Source organism: Meleagris gallopavo, chromosome 1 (assembly GCF_905368555.1).
Source record: "Meleagris gallopavo chromosome 1, MGAL_WU_HG_1.1, whole genome shotgun sequence".
Taxonomy (NCBI): Eukaryota; Metazoa; Chordata; class Aves; order Galliformes; family Phasianidae; genus Meleagris; species Meleagris gallopavo.
In genome coordinates, this window is record NC_139404.1 from 179,729,476 (window position 1) to 179,751,310 (window position 21,835).

At 39.9% G+C, this 21,835-nt stretch overlaps 1 protein-coding gene across 3 annotated transcripts in view; it reads left to right on the plus strand.

The window, feature by feature from the left end:
• The window catches only part of PDGFD (platelet derived growth factor D), a 151,175-nt gene that overhangs the window by 94,224 nt on the left and 35,116 nt on the right, over positions 1-21,835 (plus strand). For 2 of the 3 annotated variants that reach the window (XM_085216290.1, XM_085216289.1), the window contains exons 3-4: positions 2,616-2,796; positions 3,439-3,480. In XM_085216290.1, the coding sequence (XP_085072416.1) occupies positions 2,616-2,796; positions 3,439-3,480 (223 nt within the window). The remainder of the gene's footprint in view (positions 1-2,615; positions 2,797-3,438; positions 3,481-21,835) is intronic. The other variant, XM_085216291.1, reaches the window with a different exon arrangement.

The following is a 21,835-nucleotide window of genomic DNA, read 5'->3' on the forward strand; positions in this document are numbered from 1 at the left end:
TTGTCTTGGCAGCTTCTGCTCTGCTCGGGTATTGCTGGTCTGAGATCAGCAGCAAAGTAATGAGTTACCACCTAGCACCACAAATGCTTTCCCAGATTGAGAGTCTGATGCATACAGAAGTGGCCTGTTAATATTTACATAGTGAATAAACTGTGGCTGACCTTAAATCATTGCATCTTTGAAACAGAGGGCTAATTTACTGTGGAAAAAGATGAAATATTTTCTTTCAAGAGCCATTAAAGGTGGTGGCACAGTGAGGGGAAGTAAAGCCATTATCGGTGTTCTGGATTTTGACCTTTTTGGAAGATAGTCCAGCTGCTTTTCCCAGAGCAGCTAATTTAGGATGCAGAGAAAAGCAAAGATCTCCTGTAATCCATATGTCTATAGAAGCTGGAGAAATACTACATTCTTTTCAGAAATAGAGCTTTCCCTGGAGTTACTGGAAAACTTTTATTTATTTCCAGAGCAAGGAATTTCCCAGGGAGACAGCTTCTGATGGCTCTATGCCTGTTTTTACTGTGTGCATAGTTAAATTTTTTTGTTAATGCTTGAAAACCAAGTGCTTTCTTCTGCTTTAGTACCTGACAATCTCTCCAGTGCTGCTGTAGAGAGACAGCTAGGCATGTTTTTAATCGAATACTGAGACGCAAGCATTTGCTTAATGCTGTGCATATTGGACGGGTAATTCAGGGCCTCTGCTTCCTTTTGTATTTGCTTTTGACTTTATGCTTTTTTTTTCTAGAAAGTTCCTAGTGTTTTTTCTTTCCATTTTTCATTAATGCTAATTATTGTAATTTGCATACTATTAGGCTGAACTGATTGAAATTCATTCAGGCTGTGGAGTGAAAAGGTACATTTTTGCAGAGCTGTTGCAGCAGGAGGGGAAATATTGAAGCCTTTGCAGATTTTTCTAGAAGTGCTGTTAGATTTCTGCAGGCACTTGATAAGAGATGATCCTGAAAAATACTTAAGTTCACCAGCTTCTGAAGCTCTGGATAGAAGCATAAAACAATTGAGATTGCACCTACCTCCATGTTTTTGCAGCAAAGTCTCTGCTGTTGAAAGCAGAAATGCTTTCTCAGAACTCCATGGATTTGCTCCATTTTTTCTAGCAGTTCACGGAATCATAGAATCATTAAGGTTGGGAAAGACCTCTAAGATCATCTCATCTAACCATCCACCTACTATCAATGTTGCCCACTAACCCATGTCCCTCAGTGCCACATCTGCGTGTTTTGTGAATGCCTCTGGGGACAATTTATGTGTGTGGTGAAGGATCTGTGCTGCCTACCATGTCCATGCCCACCAGAGAGCAGAGCCTGGTTAAAAACAGTGGAGAGAATCAGAGACCACTTTACTTCTGTCTGGAACATAACTTTCTAATGTCATAAAAACCATTTGTTTCAGCAGGGTTTGGGCAGATGTAGTTGTTCAGTTATGGCAAATCTGTTATTTTCTGTTCTATGTAATTTGGGGGTTGTGGATGTAAAAGCAGCAGGGCTGATATTCTCAAATTGCAAAGTACTTGGATTTTTTTACATGGGCTCTCAGCAGAAAAAGGAAAGCAAGGCTGTTATGACAGAGCTATTCATCTCCTGTGAGCTGGGACAGAGGCGGGCGCCTGGTCCTCAGACCCAGGTCATGGGGAGTTCTTTGTCAGCATGCTTCATGTAAGAGTTATTTAACACTTAAACTCCCTCTTTGGAAGGAGCGCGTGGTGTGGCAACAAAAGCCTTTTCCTGAGTGGAGACCTCCAATGTTCTAATGCTTAGCATTGCTGTGGGGATGGCAGCTCTCACTGTCTCTCCTTGCCTGTACTCAGCCTGCCCGCCTTGTCATCACCTCTCCCTTGCTGGCTGCAATGTGTGGAGCCCTACTTCTAGTGCCAGATATCCAGGGACTGCTTAGTTTAGGCTCAGGACCACCAGGGATGTACCTGGCCAAAGTGCAACCTTGTGCAGACAAGAGGTGATGCTTTTTCTGGTGACAGCACTCAGGAAAACAGCAGAGTAGTCCCCATTTTTTTCCCAAAAGCCTGATATGTTATTCCAAATGATACAACAAGGAGCATCTTACCACCTACAAAGAAGATCCTAACAATCACCTTTCATCAGCATGTCCTGTTCCCTGTTCCCCTAGCATCTCTTGACTCCTGCCCCAGCTCAGCAGACGAGCTAGCAGATGCTGCTGCAGGGAGTTCAGGACCACCAGCAAGTGCACAAGTGCTTGCAGCTGCTTTGCTTGGGCAGCCTACTTCAAATAATATCTTATCAGATCTCTAAATTATTTATCCACCACATGAAGTGCAGTGCGTGTGTTTACTGTGTACCAAGCACGTCTAAGTGCCTCACATCGCTAATACAGCATGGCTGAAAATACTGCCTGTCATGCTCCAGAAGTACCAGAAGTAGCCATCTGGGCACTCAAGCAGTTGCTTGCAGCTTAGTATATTATGAGCTAAGCAAGCGTGTCTACCATGTGTAACATTTAGCCTGGTGTTTTGTAGCAGAGAACAGGGGCCAGTTGTCAGTTCATCTTCAGCTTTGCTCCTGTCTGTTTGCAGCCACCAACTGACCCAGAATCAGTAAAAATTAATTCTTTGCATTGGTTCCCAGGTATGACTTTGTGGAAGTGGAAGATTTATCAGAGACCAGCACAGTTATACGAGGACGGTGGTGTGGGCACAAGGAAGTACCTCCAAGAATAACATCAAGAACAAATCAGATAAAGATAACCTTCAAATCCGATGACTACTTTGTGGCTAAACCAGGATTCAAGATCTGTTACTCCCTTGTGGTAAGTCACCTCTCCATGTAATAGATGAAAGACAGATTGTAGTATAAGAATGTCAGTGCTTGAAGATCGAGTGGTGTAGCTAACTGTATTAGATCAAACACTAATTGACTAGAAGTGTTTTCATTCCAGTGACTACATTAATGCATCTCGAAGTAGTTTTGACATTCTGTCATAAAATATAAAATAAAGTCAAGTCCAGGCCAAGGTTTACACTAATAATACGTTTCAGAAGCACTAACACTTTCTGCACTGAGGCTGCACTGCCAGTGCCTTGACAGATGCTGCAGAAATAGCAAAAGAAATGGCTGTTCTATAAATTCTTTTTTATGTTCATTTGAGGTCAAATAAAAATAACTTCAGGGGTTATTGCTGTGATTTGGAGTTCGATACAGAGCAGTTTATTCTACATTTGATAAAATTCTAGATGCAAGACACAGGCTGCTAAGGCTCAGGCTGTATTTTTAACCATGTATAAACGTGCATTACCAGTGTATCTTGAACAGTTTCAGTCAATTGAAAAAAGTCATATTTATTTAGTTTTTGCCTTTAGAGAGCAGGAATGTGTATTACCTTAAGTCATTTTTGATAGAAATATGTATTCCTTGTATTGTCCTGATTAATATTATAATGCTTTTGGTACAGTGTAGCTCAAAAGAGGCAGATTTTGCAAACACTCAGGAAATGGTAAGCAGTAATTTATTATACTGTCATAATTATATTTTCATATCCTTTCCAATTCTTACTCTCCTTTATTCAGTCAACTGTTTTTAACATGAATAAGAAAGCTTAAAGTAGCAGTAATGTTAATGCTGTAACAGAAGAAATCCACTGTTTGAGTCATTTCACTTCAACCTCTCAGCTTTGCATGCATGTATGCCTACGTATGCTAAACAGCGTCCATAAACAGCACGTTGTTAAGACAAGTCTAAAGCTGTAAAGATTGTGCTCCCTTGCACCTAAATTGGTAGGCTTCTAGTGGAGTAGGGCATTTGCACTCTAAATCCTGAGCTCTAATTTACCCCTAATTTGAAGGTAATCTTCACAGATTAAAATTTAGGCAGAACCCTGTATGAAAGATCACTGGGCATAAAAAAGAGACAGTGAAGCGGACTCTTTATCCTGCTTGTATTTCAGTACAGCAATCAAAACTGATGCATTTAGCAACCTTGATTCCAGAGCACGTACAGCTAGTCTGAAAGCATTAAGCTTTCCAACAGTGAATGTTATCACTCAAAACACAGGATGCTCTGCACTGGAAAGCCCAAAATAGCTACTCTAATTTCAAAACTATGAGTAAATAGAGAATTTTATACTCTAGCAAATCGATACACAAGAATACAATCCGAGTGCACCCTCTGAATGAAATATATATTTTTTTTTTCCTCAAAAGAGAACTGTCTGGGTGGTTAGCAACGTTTGTACATCTCACCAAGATGGGGGATGATATTTACCTAGCTGACTTTCAGATTCTAAACTGTCCAACCTAAATCTGCAACCGAATTAATATTCAGCCCATTCCGCTCTTATCCGACAGTCCCCGCAGACTCTCCAAGCTCGGTTCACATAGATATGCTGAGCACTGCTGACCCCTGAAGGTTGAACTCATCGTGCATTTGTAGGCGACAAAGAAGGGAGCATTAACGAAGCATGGAGAAGCATATGGCATTTCGTATCAGACAAAATGAAAGATCTTTACGCTGCTTTTTTTTTTTCTATCCCTTGTAACATTCTCCTTGACAAAGCTATTTCTGGGAGCTTTTTTGGAAAAGTGTGCACAAGATATGTCCAAATCTTTACCTCCTTTTTTTTTTTTTTTTTTTTTGGTTGTTGTTGTTACATGCAGAGTTTGGATCTGCACGGCAGTTGTTTTATCTGTGTACCTGAATCCAACTGAAAATTTAAAAAAAAAAACAAAAAAAACATTTGGATTGCTCACTTGAGTTTACTGATCAGCTACATCTTCTGAGCCTGGTGCCAGAATGGCTGAATTCATATTTCCCACTATCCATGCAGCCAGACAACACTGCAGCATTGCTTCCTGGCCTTCTCATTTATTCATCTTCAAGGAAGTCAGTTAAGTTCACTTCATTTGATGCAGATCAAGTTTTTACTTAGTTCAGCACTCTGCATGAGGCACAAATGATGTTCCACCAAGCTTAGCAAATACATCCTTCATTATCTTCACATACTTGTGTTTCTGCATTAACTTCACATTTCAGTACCATTTAGAGAAACAAAACGGGATTATTTTTTATAGGAGGCATAAATTACACTCATATCCATGAAGATCACATTTGCCCTTGTAAAACAAGGCATGCAACATAAGCAGCCCTTGTGAGATGAGGAGGCTCAGTCACTCAGGGTGCTGGGATTAGAATTCAAAGTAGCTCTGGAAAATTGGACTGAAGAAATGCAAGCATGATCTTTAACAGGAGAAACTCAAAAGCCATATGGATATATGGGAGTGATTAGATGCCCAAATATAAGATAAGGGGCAATGGGCAAGGGAGCTCATCTGTGAAAAAACAAACAAACAAAAAAAAACAACTGAGCATCTAAAAACAGCATTGAGCAGTTTTTGCTTGCTAAGGCTGGTTCCCTTGTGTTTTCCTCTTACCCCACCTCTTTCCATGTCCTCTACCCATCTCTGCCTCTGCCCTCTCCTCTCTGGCTCTGAAGGAATAAGAATTCTGGAGGAGGAATGGGGAGGATGGTTTCGGAGGGAAGGGAGGAGATCCAACATGCTGCTGGTGTTCCTAGAATCACAGAATATTCTGGGTTAGAGAAACTCACGAGTGTCATTGAGTCCAAATCTTCACTCCACACAGGACCACTCAAAATTCAAACCCTGTGTCTGAGAGAGTTATCCAAATAGTCCTTGAACCCTGGCAGCTCAGCGCCATGACCACTGCCCTGGGAAGCCTGTTCCAGGGGGAGCCCACCGCCCTCTGATGAAGAAGCTTTTCCTAATATCTAATCCACTCCTTCCCAATGAAGCCATTTCACTCCTTGCGGGTGGAAGCTACAGGCTGGAGTGACTCGAGGAGCTTATTAGTGAGCTTCTTGTGTCCAACCACTTATCCCAAGTTTAATGAGTCAAGTGTCAAGTGTCCTACTATGGCAAGAAGACAGTCATACTCTGTGATGGTCTGTGATGGTGCAGAAGTAGGTAAGTATGCACAACTGGTGGCTCGTGTCTAGGGATATTTTACATCCAAGGCTCCCTGCTGTATCTGTGTAGTTTGTTGGCATAACCTGAGTATCCACATGGAGAAATGTCTCTCTTGAACATCTTTAAAAACTTCCTTCAAGCTTCACAGATCGAGAGCAAAAATGGTCTGGAGCAAACCCAGGATGGCTATTAGGTGTGAGCCTCACTTAACTGCAAATTTGTTTGAAATTCTTTCCTGCCGTTATCAGTTTAAGTGCTTATTTCTCAAACAAATAAATTTTACTCTTCTTCAGAGAGCTACCTTAGAAACATTAATTTATGATATACAAAGTATTGAGATATACCCATCTTTTTTCTCACACTTTATATCATTTCTCACTCTATGGACATAGTATTGCACAGCAAACACTTTACATGATACAGAAGAAAGTAAGTTATCTTGGTTACTTATACAGCTGCTGAGGAGGAGGATGGCATTGTCAGGAGACAGGCCCCTGGCACACTTCAAAGCAGATGTGAACTTTCCAAATCTTTACAGATGTAAAATTTTGTTCTACCTTTACTTTCAGAGCAGTTACCTCAGCTGAGGGTTTTCTGTGTAGCTTAGCAAGTCGATATTCAGTAATCACTAAGAATACAGTGTCAATTATTTTGAGATGTAGAAATTGAAATTAAATTACACGTGGAAATAATCCTTGTGGTCACTGTGTACAATCCTATTTTTCCTTTTGAAATGAAATTCTTCCTACGTCCTCATTCTGAAAGGGAATGTTAACAAGGCTCGACCCTACATTTTACAAGGACATTAGCAGGGACATTTACTAAAATAATCTAGGAACTAATTCAGGAATGTGTTCCAACAATGAAAGTGAATGTTTTGAATTAAAATTCCCTGCCCTGCATCTAATTTCATTTTAATGAGACATCTAGAAAATGTTGTATTCCATTTGCTAATTAAAACAATAATTTTAAGTTTATTGGAAGAGGCACATATTATACGTTTATCACAGTAAATTGTTATTACTTTGCTAATCCTTTCATTAGTCTTAAATTAAATCCATATTTTGGAACCGTGACTGAAGTCATTGTTGTAAACAAGAGCTCCAAGAAAGCTTGGAACATATATGTGTATAAAGATACAAGGTAAAAAACGTAAGTGCTTTTACCTGTCTTTTCTTTTTGGTATCATTTGTGACTAGGAGATACCACATGGTATTAATGACAGCCATTGCTAATTTGTGACTTGTAAACCAAAAATGATGTACGTGTGGATCTAGAAAAAGAAGTTTTCCCATGATATGTTTATATGTCAAAATGTGCATCAATGTGCTAGGTCCTAAATAATTTTGGCCAGTTTAAAACGATGTTTCTTGCATGAAAAAGCCTTTTAAAAAAAAATAATGGAATATGGTGAGCTTTAGGTTTCGATCTACTGTGGAATACTGGAAAAAAACAACTTTGTGCCAAACATTCAGGATATAGTTCACTACTTGTGGTCAAAAAAAGAACATTGGTCACAAAGTGGGTTAAAGCAGCACAGACAGCCTAATAAAATTTAATTACTTTCACATGCAAAAAATGCTGACCGATTCAAATACTAGATTTAAATTATTTGGTACTTGGCTGTTAAACTCACAAGAATACACCAAAAATTCAAAGCACAAGCAGAAAATTAAAATGTAAAGAATAAAAGCTGATCATGATACTCCTTCTCACAATCATTCTGTATTAAGTGAGTGGCTCCCTCTATTTTAGAATATTTTTTGCATAAATAATACAACATTAGGATGCAGATTTTTAAATAAGTCAATAAGCAGACTTCCTTGTAAGAGTTAATGTGATAACAAGAAGATTCAGTCACCACATTCATAAAGACCATAAATGATGATTATTCTTTATCACTGGCCCCAGGGCTGAATCCAGCCCAAAAGCTGCACGAACACTGCTGTGATTTTGTTTTAGCTTGTCATTTTTTTTCATAGAACAGACATTTCACGTCTGTCTCAAAGACAAAATATTCTGCCTGAAAAGCTAATATATCGCTTGTAACAACAGGCATGATAATGGTGCATGAGCACCTTCCCCAATTTTAGATAATCCACAGAGAACCCCAGTAAATTTCCTTAGGTAGAAAAGAAAGGAAGAGGGTGGGGAGGGGGAATGTCTTGGTTAATGAAATTGTTGAACATGAGCTAGATCTCACAGTGAAGAAGCCAAAGCTCACACATGTGGAAGCTTTGTCAGTTGTTCTGTTTCTCTGAGTTTTGTTTTCTTGTCCATGTTAGAAATATATATATATATATGTTAATACAGTTCACATGCAAAACTCATAACAACTTATATGAGAAAACATATTCTCTTAAGTTCTTGCAAAAACCTATTTCTGTGCTTTAACTCAAGGCATATCATTCTCATAAAATTAACAGCCAGAGGTGCATCTTTCAGTAGATCAGTAATTAATTCCTTTCTAATTAGATAAAACTTGCCCAAAATCTTTAACGTTCTTTTCTTAACTTTACGTAAACAGACTATCTAAGAGATTATCCATGCACATTGTTTTGACTTTGCAAGGTGCTACAGTGCTTTAAAAAGCAACGTAAATAGCGTGGTAAAAGAGAAATTGTGCCTCTGTGCATCTGGAGACATGGAGCATTTCAGAGTACCAAGATACGAAGTGAAGCAGTACGTTCCATTTATTAAATATTCTTGAGCATTTAACAAGCCTCAGTCTGCTGCTTAATTCATCTCACAGACCTGACTTGTCCCTCAGCAGAGTTTTATGAAGAAAGGAAGGTAGTGTGGTAAACAAGAGAAACCGTGTGGTAGGCAGGAAAGTTTCTGTTCTCGTGATACTCAGAGGAGAACAAAAGATAGTGAAAAAAGAAAGAAAACTGGAAGTGCAATAGCTCAGTGTTAATTATGCTGAAATAACTGGGTTGAGAAGGCACATCTGGATGGGCAGTTTTAGACAGCATTATTTGCTCCAGAGGCAACCAAACTTCCTAATTAAAAGAATCAATTCAACATTAGCATCTAAGAAGCACATACCTTGAAAGAGGGAAGTTTGTAAAGAGAAGGAGGGCAGCAGTAATGCCAGAAGGCAGTGGTTAGAGAAACAGAAGACCCAAACGAGCAAAGATTCCTAAAATTTGAAAGGATAAATAAAAAATCCAAAGGGCAGAGACATTGTGACAAACAACATCAAGCTACATCATCAAGGATGAGTAAGAAATCTTCCATCTTTTCCAGTGTCCAAGTACCACTTGTTCTTTTGCCGGGAGAATGGCAAATAAGGAAACATTTATAACAAGGCAGTGAAGGAGAGATTTATGTAAACCAGAGGACTTGTGTCAGCATGGCTTGGAAGGAGAAAACCCCAAACAGCATGAGATAGGAAAGACCAGGTCTAGGATTGAAGGAAGGTATGGATCAGGCAGAAAGCAGAGCAAAAGTAGGACCATTTCAGTACATCAGCCTCTTGGCAAAACCCCTGGCTGTGAATTTGAGGCTGGGTTTGGGGATGTATCAAAAGTGAAAAGAGCCTGCCACAAGCTTGGATGAGAGAAATGTAGTTACAGCCAGGGAAATACAGACCTTCTGGCAAGGGACATACCAAAACCAGAAGAAGCAAAGCCCAGTAAGTACACAGAAGTTACTGGAATCTTTCAGACTTCAACTGATAAAACATTTTTTTTAATCAGAAAGAAAAATAGACCTTATTGTCTGTGTTTTCTCAGCTGCAGGCATGTGTGCCTGGCAGTTCTGTTGTTAGAACAGCATGGTGGAGAGTTGGCCATTTGTTCTCCTCCATCTCTGAACTGTCGACAGCTCAGTTAAAGTGTGGCTGCCTCACAGAATATTGTCATCGATCTGTCTTAACATAACAGCAGTTCTGTCTATGTTCAGTTCCTGCTGAAAATACTACGTCTTTAATCAAATAGTGTTATGCATTGTGTGAGAATTCACCAAACTCATGGCAAGGGCCAAGGGCAAGAAAATGTAGCACTTTACAACTTCAAAGGATTTCACAAATACAAGCGTCTTATTTCCAAACCCAGCAACCCGTCCCAAGTAATTGACTCTAACAAGACTTTAAAGACATTATACTTTAGAGCAGCCTTAGATTTTGAAGTACTGCATTTCCTGCTGGCAGTACTTAACAGTTTTAAGAATGCCTTAGGAAGTGACCAAAGAGGAAATTCCTACTTTTTCAAGGTAAGTTGGAGATACGAAGGTGAAAGCAGAAAAAGATCATCATGTCCAGTACAAAGAGGGTAGTATGTTAAATAAAAAAAAACCCACAGAGTTTATTTTTGTGGTAGTTCTCAAAAGCCTAGGTAGCATTAAATTAATTTCTTGAAAAATACAGTGGAAGCAAATTGAAAAATGCAAATTTCAAGAAGCATGCAACCATAATGGTAGTGAGATTTAAACAACTGTGTCATGAGTAAGAATAGACAATAAAGGCAGCAGGTATGCTGAAGCTGTGGAATGTGATCTTGCTAGGTTGCTTGGCCATGTTTGGGAAAATGTGAAGATTTCGTGGTGGGTTTTCTATCCCTTCAGCTTGCGCGTCCATGCTGCTTCTCAGTTCGCAGTCAGTTCATAGCCCTAATAGCTGGATACATTAAGAAAAAAAAAAAAAAAAAAAAAAAAAGAGAAGAAGAAAGCTAATCTTCTCCCAGTTTTTCAAATATCAAGCTATCCCTATTTAACTATGGAGGAATGCAATTCTAATAGACTTTCAGTGTCACAGAGCATTGGAAAGATCATAAGTAACCACTGACAATGAAAGAAATAACTCCATGATTCCTAACTGTATGTAATCCTTGTGAATGAGTGACAGTTAAAAATAAATGGACAGAGGGTATTCAAGACATTTTTGCACTACAATTAATTAGCTTTCATAAGGATTTATGTATCCAGGCTTGCCATTCTTAAAAGCAGTCACTTTATTTACGCTGTATATTGTGAAGTTTTTTGAGATTATTCACAAAGCAATATTACTTTTTTTAATAGAAATCTAATTCTAGATTACAAAATTATAGGGAGAACAGAGATGCCATTTTTTGGTTCTGTAAGAGATTAATTAGACACTGGGCTTGTTTACCAGTGCTGTGAAGAGTTGTCAAGTAACTCTTGTCTGGCTGCATGGGAAGAGGAAATGGTGTGTTCTTCCCACACTGTGTTTCCTGTTGATCAATTTCTGTTCTACTTTTGCACAAAAACTGAAGGTGCAGTTTAACTTCTGTGTGAGCTGTGTTGCAGAAGGGTAGGAAGGCAGTCTGCTTTCAGGTCTTCCTTCCAGCAAAGCTCCAGCAAAAGTGACTGGTGAATTGAAATGTGCTAGACCTCCAGCCTACACTGAAGAACTGTGAAGACACTGCACAGCAAGTGTTAATTGCAGTTTTCTTTTAATTCAAAACAAGACTTCTACACCTTTACATTGCATGTCTTGTAGGGGTGGGCTCCTAGGTTCAACTTTATGTTTTCTATTACACCATTATTTATGCAGTTGTGTGTCAACATTGTTTTACAAAGCCTGGCAGCACAGTCTTGCTTTTGTACTGGTCTAGCCCAAGTTTGCATTGCAGGTTTGTTTCAACCTTAGAACACTTCACTGTGTTTTTGTCATTTTTGGCAAACCAGGGGAAACAAAGCATTGAGAATAATGCGTACTTAATTGCTTGCAGAATAAATCCTTGCCTTGTTTGTTGCAACAGCTGTAATCACTGGAAAATACTTACAGTCCTGGATCAAATGATACTAATTCATTTTAAGGTTTCCACATCTAAATTTAGAAGGGATTGTAGGCTTCTTTTGTTATTATTCAGTAGTATGTGGTGCAGCCAAACATACTATCTGAGAATTTAGAGTTATGAAGTCGTTTGGCCCATTTTTCTCTAAGGACAAGAATTCTCTGCTTTGTAAGTGTACCGGTTGTTCATCTGTTACCATTTTTGAACATAACAAGAGTAGGAGCATTCCTCATGGGAGATTTAACCATAGACTAATAAATCACTGTCAGAAAGGCCTTTTTTTTTTTTTGATAATCAGTTTTAATATCCTCTTTTCAAAGACAATACCATTGCATGCAATTACATTCCTTCCTAATTTATGATTAAGAAATCTGTCTGTCATGGGTGTCTGTCCGTTTCAGATCTTTGTAGAGTGCTTTCACACTTCTTTGCTTATTGCTTAGTCAAGCAGTAACAACTGCATTCAGCTTTTAATCTTAAAAAAAATAATAATAAAAAAATCAGGCTATCCAATCCAATCCAAACAGAGTTTTTTTTTATGTTCTTTTCAAAACTCCTCCACCATTTCTCAGCTTTTTACAGTATCTCTATGATAGTGAAGGGAACTGAATCTGTGTGAACCTGTGAATCTCAAGTGTTTCCAGGGCTGTCCATGAGAACAATGTTACCTGAAACCATGCTTAGCCAGGTCAATATGACTGTGGCCAACTTGGTTGCCATGACAATGGGAATGTCTTTCAGTGCGTTTTCCTCTGTTAGCACAATCTGTCTTTGAGCTCCATGTTTCCTACGTGTATCTTCCTGTTTAGCTCGTATTTAGAAAGACATCAGGCTGCATTTCTCCAGGGTAAACTTCCCCTTTGCTGGACTGAGGTAGTATTTTTGAGATTTCCATGCCCTCACAAAGATGGACATGCTTTTTGTTGGGTTATTTTTGAGCTGCTGGCAGACTTAGCTGCTGCCTGCTGCTCTCATGAGCCTTATGGTGGCAGCTCTGGGCCAGGCTCTACAGGCCCAGACACCTCACAGCTCCAATTTTCCCACCTGGAAGACAGGTACAAGATCCTCTGTGGAGTGCCATGATCTTAACTTCAGCAAGACACTCCAGAGGCATCCTGTGTTGTTCCTATTTGCAGTCAGGGATTCTGTACCACCAAGGTGAGTTGCATTGCCAGATTGTTAAACAAAGGGCTTTGTCAGCAGCACTCTTCTGTTTGGATGTTTGTTTATGTGCCAGACTTACCTGAGACTTACCTCTTTAATTTAAGAAACTGTCTGACTACAAAATGGAGAGCAACATTTCCAGATTCCAAACCAAGAAGCTGGAACAGCAAACCTTGGCTTCAGAACATGCTGAGCCACAGAGCTTTTTGCTTCTTGCATTAGTCTGGTGGCTGGGAAAAGGCCAGTGGCTATTCTTACCATTCTTCCTCCTTGGGATGTATTGTAACTGGAGCTCTTGCAATCTCTACACTTCTTTTTAACAATTTTTAGTCTCAATCTGACTCTGCAATTCCAGGCACAGGTCATCAGAAAAATTCCTTCCCCTGTGCTGAAGAAGTCCCTGTGCATGCAAGCCTGCACTCTTCTGTGCTCAGCACATTGCTTCTAGCTCAAATGACCTTCATGCTATGCAAATTTTTTCCAAAGACAGTCATAGCATTGCATAAATCTGATTTAGATTTTTTAAGACATACTTCTCTATTAAATTTGCAGCCTTCTGTTTTACTCCGAGCACTTTATAAAAGTCCATGCGTATCCTCATAACAGTGTAGATGACAGATGTGTCACAGGCTGTTTCTGATTTTTCCTTACATATGCATATTCACACTCATCTTTTATTAGTTGCAGGATTCCTATTCACTTTAAACTTGATGAGATAAATCCTGTTAAAAAAAATTGTTACATAAGTGCAAACTCTTGCAGGATCAGATCCTCTAATAAAGAAGTCCTTGTATCCCAAATTGTCAGCAACGACTATACAGTAGCCAATCAAACATGCTATCCATGAGCCAAAGCATAAGGACAGGGTTTTTTGCATGCATTGTTAGCATGGTTAGTTTGGGAGCTAGCACAGATACTGGGCTACTTCCAGCATACAGGCCATTTCTGGTGGATCACTACCTCATTTTATATACTAATGTAAATGCAGCCCAAGAGTTCTTAGGAGATTGGTCTTTTCTGTAGTGAGTTGCAGTCAGTGGTATCTATGAGTTTATACAGAAAAAAAACCATCATTACTTAGCTCTGATGAAAAAAAAGATGGCATTGCTAGCTCCATATTAGCTAGGGAACATCTTCCAGGTGTGTTATGAAAGAGATCAGAAGCAGAGAAAATGCTTGTAATGCCAGTACGAGACATCTGGAGGCTTTTACATATGCTTATTTTCTGGTGGAGCCGTGGCATGTTCAGGAGGGTTTGTCATCCCGAACAACAGCTGGCAGGATGGATGAGAGCTGAATTAGGACCAGCAATACAAGCTCAGAGTGTAGTTTAGGTCCAGAAAAAATGCTGTCTGGTATTCAGGAGAGACTCGATTTTTTAAACTATAGAGTCCTTCTAGCTCTGTCCTGGTGTTTTCTCTCTCTAAGCCTGCATTGCCGAAGGAGGTGAAGAACCCCAAAGCCTAGTCTGCTCAGACCAGCACTGCAAGGTGGCAATGGGATGAGTCTGGAGCCGCCTTGACATCCTCGTAGATAAGACTATGAAGCAATTTCCAATTTTGATACTGATACCAGGACCAATACCAGGACTAGAATGGTTAAAACTGACTGCTTGTGGCTGTTGTGTGGAGAACACATCACTGTTTTCTAGCAAATCCACCACTGCCCACAGGCCTCATGTGTTCTGAGCACACAGCCCTGCCCAAGAGGGCAAGAAGGTAGGCAGATGCTCACCTGCACCCCAGCAGTGAGGAGAGGACCTACCTCTTTCCATGGACCCTAGGAGACTGTGATTTGGGGAGTTTTGATATCCCTTTGGTGTGGAGAAAGCTTGCTCCCCACACTCTTGCAGTATCCCTGTGTGTCACCTTGCGTGCCATGCTACCAAATTACTTGCAGATTAGTTTCATGTTCCTTTTTTCTCTGCCCAGGCTCTTGGCACTAGTTCCTTTCTGAGTCTGTCTGTGACATCAAATATGATTTCTGGTTTAGACCTTTTTTTTCCATTTACATTCTTCTAAATGAAAGCTTATTTTTCTTTCCTACCTCTGCTCCGGACCTCTGGTAGTCCTGGAATATTTCTTTGTATTAAATGGTCTTTAAAAGACCTAATTTATTTTTTTCCCAACTTCTAATGTTTTTTTCCAGCTTCAATTTCTGTGACATTTTCTAGGTCATTAGTGTTAAACTGAAATAAACTGTTCCTCTAAATTTCCATTGCTTTAAGAATATTTAACCTATTGTAATTCCACAGCCAGCCTTTAGTCTACTTACTTACTCTTGTATTCAGTCTGAACTTAAATAACAATATGTCATGCAGTAATGCTGACCCAGTACGCACCTTGCTGGTTCTGAGACTCTGATCTCAATTCCATGTTTTGGAAAGATTTCCCAAACCGGTAAACAAATTCCAGAACTGATAAGATCTGTTTCTTTAGTTAGGCTGCTTACAAAAAAGGGGCAAGATAAAGATGTTTGGTTTTTTTTATCTAGTCTTCATTCACAGTATTATCTATAATTGATGTTCAGAGGAATGGTGCATAAAAGAAATGAGAAACATGACTCCACCTAAGGTAACGATGTTTAGCTTGAACAGCAGTGTCATTTTGTACAATAGATTTGAGTCTGAAAGCCCAGTCTGAAAAGTTTTCCATACTATTAGACCAAAATTAAAAGCGATTCCAAGCAAACAGTCCCCCTTGCTATTCGAATTAATCAACTGCTTTTGATCCCATCAAAAATCTGGAAAAGCTAAGAGAATTTGGTTCTTGTATTCCTCAGAGATTATGCATTCTTGCTATTTTTATGATTGCTCTTATCATCTTAGAAACTTTATATAGAAGTCCTTTTATGTTGTCCTAAAAAACGCAGTGCCTTCCAGTAAAGGCAGGAGGGTGAACAAATTGTTTTGCTTTGCATTATCTGTGAAACACAACACATGCTCCTGCTGCATGCTTGCTGCAGAATTTAACAGCATCCTCTGGGAGAGTGCTCAAAAACAAATGGATCTTTCACAAAAAATCAATAGGCTGGGATTGCTGCGAGGACAGCTAAGGTCCCTTCTCAGTACCTTTTTACACTCTGTCCTCAGCTTTGGAATTAAATTTGCTTAGCTCCATTAGAGTTTTTCATCATCATTATTATTCCACCTGCTTTTTCTCCCACCCCTCATCTACAAATGTGACTGTGCACTTCAGAGCACTTAGCAGATCCGCCTCATAGAACAACTGGAAACTTGGAATATTAAATAAGATTAGGCTGTTTTTGTTAATGATTATTTTCGATTGACTATACAATGTGCATAAATCTACAAAAACAGGTAGAGACCCAAATGGAAAGAAAGAAAATGAATAGCTGTCCCCTTTCCTTCTAACCATGTACCAGGGCCCTGCAGCACATTCCCTTTTAGGATAAGTCAGTGCCAGCAAGAAGAACCCAAAATAACCAGCTGTCTCTGCCTTCTGTTAACTCTGGAGGACTTTTTTGCCCACCTGGACACTGCAGGGCAAGCAGAGTGTCAGCTTTCTCAGTTTTGCTCAGGGCTGATTCCGCTATTACCAGGGAGCTGCTTCCAAAAACCCTGCCGGACAGCATGACAGAAGTTCACCAAGGTCCTCCTCTCAAGGGCGCTGGACTCCAAGCTGGAAGTTTGCAGCTCCTGGGGACACTTCTGCCCAATCTCTTGCTCACCTTTCAGCTCTATGACACCATCCGCTCCCCACAGCTGTGCCCCCATAGGGCACAACAGAGGGATCAGAATGCTCTTAAAGTGGGCCAGTATTGTGGTCAGGTGCACTTGAACACCAGAGGTGGGCACTGCAGACTGCCTGCATGAAGCACAAAGAATTGCTGCCAGCAGCCGGTCTCTCTTTCTATACAATACAAAGAACACAGGGAGCAGCCACACTATTAACTTCACACGCCTGAGTTGCATCCCTAGAGTGAGATCCAGTGAGCATGGGCTCTTGTAGTTATAGCAAATGCAGAAAAATATATAGCATAAATGGGAGGAGAGTGGCCAGGACTACTGCACACTCATTAGTCTGACCTAGATAGCTTACAGGGCACTTGGCACTGGAGAATGTAGTTAAAAGTACAGGAAAATAGAAAAAATCCACATCTGTTTATTAAAGGAGCTCCTGTGAGGCCTAAAGACTAGTCTGAGAGGAAGTAAGTTTTGTACAACAAAACTAACCGGACTTCAGAGGAGGATTTCATCTGGCACCATGCAGAAGACAGTCACTTAACTGGAGGAGGTGGCAATTAACAGGAGATGGCAATTAATAAAAAAGCCTCTAGGCAGTTGAAGAGGATACAGTTTGCTGTAATACAAGAGGGAGTATCCAGCAAGGGAGAGCTCACTAATGGGAGTTTCTAAAGGGTTGATCTTATGATCAGTTTTATTTTTGGCCCGAAGGACAAGAGCACAACCTGTCACTGTAGTGTGTTAATGAATTTTGCAGCACACACAGAGCTAAAGTGCATTGCCCATGAACTGGAAAATCAGAATATCAGAGAGGAATACTGGGTGACCTTGAACACCAGAGAGCTGGTTTGCAGTGAAATGCAACCGTCCAGAAAGATCAAGGAGATCATTCAGAGATTAATAATAAAAACATTGTTTGCTAAATGGTATCTCACTGGTTAGCATAGTTGGGAAGGAATATCTGTGGGTGTACTAGGCATAGAAGTACTAATGAGGCAGCAATGGCACTTTCCTGGGATACTTTCTGTAGTCCCCATAACACAGAGCAAACACATCTTTCTTGGACTGTGCTCAGGGAATGGCCACAGGACAGTCGGCGGAGGAGAAGACATTTCTCAGTGAGGGCCAAGACAACTTGGCTTGCTTAGCATAATAAAACGGATGCTGAGAGGAGATAAAACATCTCTTCAGAAGCACTGCAGGAGGAACACTCCAGAGAGGAAGAAAAGGACAAAGCTGGCACTTCTGTAAGTGCAGTAAAGATAAATTTAGCTTGGAGACAGCCATCCAATCTGAGCAGCTTGAAAGAGGAAAGAAAACCTAACTAGATTCAAAATGAACTGAGTTACTGATGATGATGGATCTGCTTGAAATCATTAGGGTTTGGAAGAGGCGATGTGGAAGATTGTGTCAAGATATGCATTGTAATATCTAAATGCACTGGTAAAATTTACTATTCTGGTAAAAATGATGAAGGGGGAACTGCGGATATTTGCAGTGAATTTGGTTAATTTATATTTTGCTCAAGTGCAGCATGCACCGGATTTGCTACTAACAAACATAATCCTATGTACACAGACATCTAAGGTTAGGACTTTGTGGTGAAGGGGGAATCAAAGCTAATGCGTGCTTTGCGCAGCATGGCAAAGTCCCGTGCGCTCCCTCGTGGTTGTATGCCATCAGATGGGGTGCTCATGGGCAGCTTAATGCTGGGTGACATCTGATTCTTCAAAGGCACATTTATTGTCTCATTTCAAAGAGTACTGTCTGACCTTTTAGAAGGATCATTTAAATGTCAGGGTCTTGGCCACTGTCATGCTATACAACCAGCAATGTTTAATTCCAAAACTAGGTGAAGGATGAAAAGAAGTATTGATCAAACATCTTTAAATGTATTTTTCTGTTTCAGTCTTACTTTTACTTTAGATGTATCATACTGCAGTTAACCTAAATCATTATTACAGACTCACACTTTCAAATTTTAAGCATCTTATGCTTTGTGCTCAGTTATAAGCAATAAATGTGTCAGAGCAAATCAGGAGTGATTTTATATGTCATTTTGCACTAGTGTTAACTAGTCATAACTGATAAGGTTGTACCACTGATATGTAGTGGCAATTGGACTTCAGAAACTAATTTATGCCTTCTTTTAAAGGACAGGGATCATAGTATCATGCTTGGGATCAGACACTTGGTGGTGGCTGTCTGACCTTTTGTTACTGACCTTGGAGGAGTGGTGTTGTGGATGGCATGCCTTATAGAACTGCACCAAGAAATAGAAAGGAAAATTCTGTGAGGTTAAAATTCATTTGTTCATTTCTTATATGTTCCAGTAATAGTTTCCATCAGAGGTAATGTGTGATTGTACTCCCAATTTGAATATGACTGGCTTCAGATTAGAATCACATAGTCATCGAATGGTTTGGGTTGGAAGGAACCTTTGGGATCATCTAGTTCCAACTCCCTGCTATAGGCAGGGAAACTTCCCACTAGACCAGGTTGCTCACAGCCCCATCAAGCCTGGCCTTGAATGCCTCCATGGAGGAGGCATCCACAACCTCTCTGGGAAACCTGTTCCAGTGTCTCACCACCCTCACAGCAAAGAATTTCTTTTTGATACTGCCTAAATCTAACCTCTTCCAGTTTAAAGCTGTTTGCCCTCATCCTATTACTACATGCCCTAATAAAAAGTTCCTCCCCTTTTCTGTAGGCCCCCTTCAAGGCCGCTATAAAGTCTTCTTGGAGCTTTCTCCAGGCTGAAGACCCCCAACTCTCATCCTGTCCTTGTAGGGGACCTTCAGCCCTCTGTGTTACAGTTCTGATTACAGCTTCCTGATTTTGTTAAACTCTTGCATTGCTAAAGACAAGACCATGTTATCATTGGTAATGGCCTTTTGGAGCTAACTACAGGTTGTTATCTGGAGAAACCAAGTTAGGTGAGCTCTGAACTGTGTTCTTTCGTACGGCATGATTTCTACATTATAAATAATCATTGTTTTACTCTTTCCAAATTCAACATCAGACACCAGACACTAGAATATTATGGAGTGGTGATTTGGCCATCACTGTAAATAAGAAAAATGCAGCCTATCCATTCCCAGTGAGTGGTTTGCTGCAGGAAAAGAGGTATCCTTTAGGAAAAGTAATAATAACTATCATTCTGATAGGAAAGTTAAAACCTCATAATGTGATGGATTGAAAACACAGTAAAGGTATCTCGAAGTGTACATCTTAATCTTTTTATTTATCTTTAAGAATAGAAATTGGACTATACTAAAACACTGCATGGGAAATTACAATGAATCAGTGGAGGTGTAAAAACCTGAGTATTTGTAACAGCATTATCTTTAATGGAACTATGACTTTTATTTTGCCCATTACCTGTCCTAACACTGCTGCTGTTACACAGTGTATACTGAGTTTGTGTTTTATTTGCTAGAAACATCTGTTGCTTTTTATATAAAATCTAATAACAGTATATTTCAGTGTTCAGAGAAAACAATGGCATTAATGCTTGTTTATAGGGGCAAAAACAGAAAAAAAGAAAGACTGTATTGCAATTAGAATAATTTGATATAACTACAATTGGAAGCTTATCTGCATATCAGCTACCTGTCTGCTCACAGCTCTGACTGCAATAAATGCATTTTGAGTATTGTTTTAAAATAGCTTTTTCTCTTATTAATTTCAGTGTTCAGATAATTTCATCTCTTCTTGATTTACCCTATTTTTTCTTACAGGGCTTCCACTATCCCAGCCATTCAGTTTTATGCTTTAGTGAAAAATCCTGATTTCTTTCTGTTTCTGCTCTGGAACTCTTTGAATATGCTCCCTTTTGCTCTCATTTGGTTTTGCAGAACCTGCTTTGTGGCTGAGCATGTCCTTTAACACTATTACACTGCAAACCTCTGGAAGCAGCTTCTCTGTTATGTGGTTTGAAGCTGACATCTAAGTACTACGAATGAACCGTGCGTAGAGCTGTAGCAGCACTTTCAGCTTCCCTGTGCTATTTTTTCCTTTGTTATGCTCATCATTCCCTAGTTTCCTTAGCTCCTTAATTTCCTTAAAGAAACAAACTTTTACTAAATCTAGTTAGCCCCGCAGCCTGCAGATTGTGACAAGCGATGAGTTTGCAGAGGTATGGGGCTGCTTCCTTTATCTGGAGGGAGAGCTGCCAGTGCTGTGCCTGTGCTGTTGTGGTTGTGGCCTGTCCCAGGCACCACACCTGGTAAGACCTCCAGCACCAGCATGACACTGGATTACAGTGATAAAGCGTGTAAAAAATCAAGAAATACCAGAAAATGCTTCTTGTTTGTAATATGAGGACCAGACTGCAATTCAGCATGGCTCTGAAGACTCACGTTGCTGGATTCGTGGTACAGCAAAGGGAGTCGTGGACAACATGCTTTGCAGACTGGCAGGCTTCCAACAGGCCCAGCATCAACCCTCGCATCTTCCTCACGTCTCCTGTTCCCACTGACCCTGCAAATACCATGGCTTAAGCCTCACAGCTGCTGAGCAGCCAGTGGTATCTATCTGCAGTCTCATGTATCCTTGATTGCAGCCATTAGGCCTCACAATCTCCACTTGTGAAAGCCACTAGAGAAGCAAAATACTGCCTGTGTCTCCATCTCACTTACTGAGATCAGTACTCAGATGCAGAGAGCAAACAGTGTCAGTCTGTGAGGAAGAGAGTAGCTTATCTTTGTCTGAAACAGATCCATGGACAATATGTCAACATCCATACATATATAACTCTGAGGACACATTCAGGGTTTGGCTTCCTGAGGTGTAGTTTTGGAAGTTGAGGTATGAAAGGCAGTTTTCTGCAGTAAAAGTAACTTCTATAAGAAGATAAATAAAAGCCCTGTAGTTTTGCTGCTTGTAGAACAGTAATTGCAATGCTTTGGTGAAGTTTCAAATAGTGTTGTGTTACCATGGTGCGCATATGAACAAAAGTGTTGTCGTCAGGGTGCTGTAGCCAAATTATTGCCACTCTGTTTTTTTCAGTATTCAGTTTAGAAAGATGTACTTTTTTAATGTTTTAACTGAAGGTTTTAATGGCATTTTAAGTACGGAAGAAAACAAAGCCAAGTGATCATATGCAAATTCACATGTAGTATGAACTGAATAGATAGCAGTGAAAATAGATACGTCTTTAGGTTTTTTAGGTGAGAAAAAAAAGAGTTTTGCAATGATGAGAACCACATTGACATCATTATTTGAAATAGCCGCAAG